This window comes from Monopterus albus, unplaced genomic scaffold (assembly GCF_001952655.1).
Source record: "Monopterus albus unplaced genomic scaffold, M_albus_1.0 scaffold32.1, whole genome shotgun sequence".
Lineage (NCBI taxonomy): Eukaryota > Metazoa > Chordata > Actinopteri > Synbranchiformes > Synbranchidae > Monopterus > Monopterus albus.
The window spans coordinates 2,225,057-2,229,825 of record NW_018127912.1 but is presented as its reverse complement, the minus strand read 5'-3'; the positions used below and the strand labels follow the sequence as shown (position 1 = coordinate 2,229,825).

The 4,769-nt window shown below is 40.8% G+C and overlaps 1 protein-coding gene across 1 annotated transcript; it reads left to right on the top strand.

Annotated features, from left to right (window-relative positions):
* The first annotated feature begins 3,585 nt into the window (after nucleotides 1–3,585).
* LOC109958394 (arf-GAP domain and FG repeat-containing protein 1-like) lies at nucleotides 3,586–4,489 on the top strand. Its single transcript, XM_020596978.1, has 3 exons — nucleotides 3,586–3,799; nucleotides 4,205–4,284; nucleotides 4,383–4,489. The coding sequence occupies exons 1-3, from the start codon at nucleotides 3,594–3,596 to the stop codon at nucleotides 4,487–4,489; spliced, it is 393 nt and encodes a 130-aa protein (XP_020452634.1). The 5' UTR covers nucleotides 3,586–3,593.
* The last annotated feature ends 280 nt before the right edge of the window (nucleotides 4,490–4,769 follow it).

The window sequence follows — 4,769 nt, the reverse complement described above, 5'->3', positions numbered from 1 at the left end:
CATCAGTGAGCCGTGGGCACCCATGACCCTGTTGCCAGTTCACTGTTTGTCCTTCTTTAGAACACCCACCAAGACCTGTAGTGTGGGAGATGCTCTGACCCAGTCGTCTCACCATCACAGTTTGGTCCTTGTCAAAATCACTCAGATCCCTACATTTGCCCATTTTTCCTGCTTCCAACACATCAACTTTGAGGACTGAATGTTCACTTGCTGGGTAATATACCCCATACACTGACAGGTGCCACTGTAACAGACAGTGTTATTCACTTTACCTGCCCGTGGTCATAATGTTATGGCTGATTTGAATATATCATGTTTATGTATTTTGTAACTACTTTTAAATGTATTCAATAAAAGTGCACAGCAAGAAATGGTCATTTGGGACTTGATGGTATGTTTGTGGATATGGATTCTTACTGTAACTGTATGCGGGCCTTTGTGCTTTCATTGTCTACAAATATGTCACAGTATTTAACTGTCAGCACTGGATAAGCTGACCTTTTAGTTAAAAATAAGCAAACCTATTATCGGAAATGTGTCCTGATGGTGTCCTTGATAAAGATACTTCAAAGATAAGGCTCTACAGCTAATACGATTTGATACGTATCCCGATACATGACCCACAGTTCAATACAAAAACAATACGGAAACATTTGAAATGATGCCATACAGTGCAATTCAGTTTTAACTTAGCTTGAAAAACTATATACACATTAACATGTCTGGGATCTAAAATTAAAACAGTATATTTCTTCAAAGCAGTTTTGTATTTCAAGCAGAAAAACAACAGATGCATAAAACATGAGGTCTATTCTTTTCAGCCATAGTAAACAATGGGCACTGGTGCACGGTAAACTTTTGTACTGTGTCCACCTGCTGTTTCACCTTCTCATACAGTGCTGGGATGCATTTTTCACTGAAATCCTGCTGACTTGTTATTGTGTACCTCAGCTTCAGAGTCATTTGTCTAAATCCCACATTTTCAACAACACAGTCATGTGAATGAAATAGCTTACAGCTTCAGTTACTGACTTCAACCGGGTGGAATTATAGGCTAATGTGCTCTGAAAATAACTGCTAACACGAGCACTGTTACTTTCCTCTGACATGTTTTACATTGTAAAAAGGGGTTTTTGCCAGGACCTGGGTCATTAATAAGTAAGAATGCAATTGAATGCCGGCAGGACATGGTGCATCACACAAAGCATGCACACCTACACACACAAACATACACACGCAGAGGCACACACTAGACTGGAGCTCAGAAAGAGGTAGCATTAAACTTGCCAAAGATCAGTTTATGACATTCATATTGATTTTTGACTATTTTTTTTAATGAATTTGGTTCAGATTTGTGGTTTTGCTGTATCTCTTACTCTTGTATTGGTTTTTAATAAGTGGCGGTTAACCTTAACACCCCTAGCACTGATAAATCCAGACAGCCTAATGGCATCCAACCCAACATAACCTACCTTTGGGGCAGTGTTAATTATTACGTTTTAGTCATTATTTTGTCTACTTTTCAAATAGTGGATATAAATGAAACCAAAATCCATTCAAACCTTAAATGAACTCGACTCAGCTTAAAACCCAGCTCTTTAGATGTTACTGAAATAGAGGACACAGCTGTCATATGTGCAGGTAGCTGGAAGATGCTGCTAGGGCCACTAGGAGAACTATAAATAAAGGACTGCATAAATATATAACAAAGACCATTTTTTTTGACAGTATTCAAACTGCGCAGAGCTGATTTGTTTTTAAGTTGTTTATCCTCAATTTGATATAACAAACAAATGTGCTGACTCCAATATATAATCTTTCATTCTTTCTTGTGCTGCTTCTCTCTATTCTCCTTCCTTCCACCTCTTCTCTTGCCTCAGTTGCCCCAGCCCCCCCTCACATCCACCCCCACAGACAAGTTGAAGACACGGTCAGAATGTACCATACGATGTGCCTGCCCAGTGTGCACAGACATGACGCAGAGCAGTCACTGAAGTGATGCTGTGGAGATGATGTAGCCCCCGGGCCACACATAGAAGTCAGGATGGGGTTGAGAACAGTAAATAGCAATGCTGTTATTTAACAGACTGCAGAGTCAAACGCCGATGCAGCGCGTGACCTTTACATTGCTGGTGGGCTAATACAGAAATGAAGAGGGAGCAAAAGAAGTAGATAAAGAAATTGGATGAACAGACACACCCAGATGAACATACACACATATTTGTGCATAGATTCACATTTAAAATTAAGCATTCATGCATGAGCATCTGATGTTGTTTATAAGTGATGCACAAGATATTCACGCACAGCCATGCACACTTGCTGACTGTTCTGGTTGCACTATGTTAGCACCATACACAACAGTGTGTGTGTGTGTGTGTGTGTGTGTGTGAGAGAGAGAGAGTGCGTGTGTGAGCGTGCCTGTGGTAAATCAGGCAACCCTGCAGTGAAAATGACTGTCAGACCCGACTATTGCCAGGATGTGCTGATAGAGAGGTTTTAGAGCAGCAGACTACTGCCTGAGGCCTAGAGGAAGTGTGTGTGCGTGTGTGTGTGTGTGGGGGGGGGAAGCAACACCAGTAAGGAAAACAGGAACACGGCAGAAAATAAACACGTTTATAGAAATAGGGAGGAAGGAAACGAACAAGGGATTAGAGAAAGGTGGGAGCCAAGGTCAAGTCAGTGAAGTAAAGAGAGGCAGGAAAAAAGGAAGAGCAGGGAGAGGAAGTGTGTATGAAAGAAAAGGAGGAAGAAAAGGAGGGAAGGTTTAGGAAGAAGGTGGAGAGTAAGACCTTTGAATGATAATTCATTCATTAGGGAAGACCTTGATCAAGCAAGCAAGCAAGCAAAGTTTATTTATATAGCACCTTTCTAAACCTGCGTTACAAGGTGCTTTCCAGTAAAACATAAACAAATAATAATAATAATAAAGATACCTAAGACCAGATAAAACGCATCTATACAGTAAAATAACAAGAAAAATACATAGTCAAAACAAATACATCAATCAATAAATTTGTCGAAGGTCCGTAAATACAAATGCGTTTTAAGAAGTGATTTAAAAACAGACAGGTTCGAAGCAGATCTAATCTCCCGTGGCAGACCAGTCCACAGTATAGGAGCCCGAACTGAAAAAGCTCGGTCTCCTCAATGTTTCTGTCTGGACTTCGGCACTTCCAGGAACAACTGGTTCGAAGACCTAAGTGTCCTTTCTGGAGTATAAAAGTGCACAAGCTCAGAAATATATGAAGGTGCCAGACCATGTACAGCCTTATAGACAAACATCAACAATTTAAAATCAATCCGAAAACGAACAGGAAGCCAATGTAGAGAGGCAAGGACTGGAGTGATATGCTCATGGCGCCGCGTATTAGTTAAAAGACGAGCTGCTGCATTTTGGACCAACTGTAGTTGGGACAATAAGGCTTGAATAATGCCAGTATACAGTGCGTTACAATAATCTAGTCTAGTGCTAATAAAGGCATGAATTGCCTTTTCAAAATCACTAAAAGAAAGAAAGTGTTTAACCTTAGCCAAAAGTCTCAATTGAAAAAAATTTGTCTTTTTATTTTTTTGAGTGTGCATGTGTTTGCATGTGGCACTCGATCTTTGAATGTCATCTTTTTTTCTTTTCTTTTTTTTCATTGTTGAAAGGGGGAGGTGTGCCAGTCCCGTCATTGTCCAGTGCTGTCCCTGCCCAGTCCCAGACAGGGAGCTGCACAGAGGACCGCTATGCTGCTCTAGCCGAGTTGGACAACAAGCTCAGCTCTTCTGTTACCACAGGCAGCAATGTGCAAGGGTGAGAGACTGGAAATCCACTTGTAACAAGTGTTCACCAGGAGTGGTTGATTTCCTACACGCGGTTACTCTGCACACCTGGAAATACTGAATGAATACTGCATGAATTTGATGTATTTAGCGTGTGGTGTTGAATACTGTTCCTTACATGGTGGAATTGTGTAGTTTAGCATATTACTTAGACATGATGAGTATGCATAAATTAAAATCTTGAAATCCAGTCAACAGTTTATACTCTGAAGTCTATAGGAATTCCTTTCACAGCTGAACTGTTTTGTTTAAAAGAAGGGTGGCAAAATGTTAACAGTGAATCAGTTACAAAGGTTAATTAATTCCAGACATACCTAAGGTTCTGTATGTTTGATGGCTGTGAAAGCGCATTTAATCTGGGGAATTTTCTTTACAGGAACATATTTGGACCAGTGCTTGGTTCATCGCCAGCCCAGAATCCACCCGTGTTACCCAGCATGCAGCCTGGCTTTGGAGGTGGGAATAGTGATTATTACTACAGTGATGCACACAGAATGGAAATATGTTTCACATGCACTTCGAAGACTTAATGTGTATTCTTGTATTTCATTTAGCCGTCCCATCTACAAATCCCTTTGTTGCTGCAGCTGTTGCCCCGGAGATGACCACCAACCCTTTCCAGACCAATGGCAGAGCTCCAGCTGTAGGTGTAATGAAATAGGCTCAAACTGGTCGAAGACACCTGAGCATATAGGAGCAACAGAAGGATCCAGAACAGAATCATCAATCTGGGATCTGATCATAACAATTTTATCCACAAAACATTGAAGAAACTCATTACAAGTAGCGGAGAACACATCCGTCCAAGCAGCAGTAGATGGATATAAGACCGCATTTATGGTGCTGAACAACACCCTGGGTCTATGACAATTGTTTACAATAAGCCAGGAAAAGTATTGAGCTCTAGCAAGTTTAACAGCACTTTGATAATCTCTTAATTG

Coding starts and splice junctions, on each gene's coding strand:
- LOC109958394 (XM_020596978.1), top strand. CDS start 3,594: ATGTGGCACTCGATCTTTGAATGTCATCTTTTTTTCTTTTCTTTTTTT. Junction 3,800..4,204: donor ACAGGCAGCAATGTGCAAGG/GTGAGAGACTGG, acceptor TTTTCTTTACAG/GAACATATTTGGACCAGTGC. Junction 4,285..4,382: donor CATGCAGCCTGGCTTTGGAG/GTGGGAATAGTG, acceptor TATTTCATTTAG/CCGTCCCATCTACAAATCCC.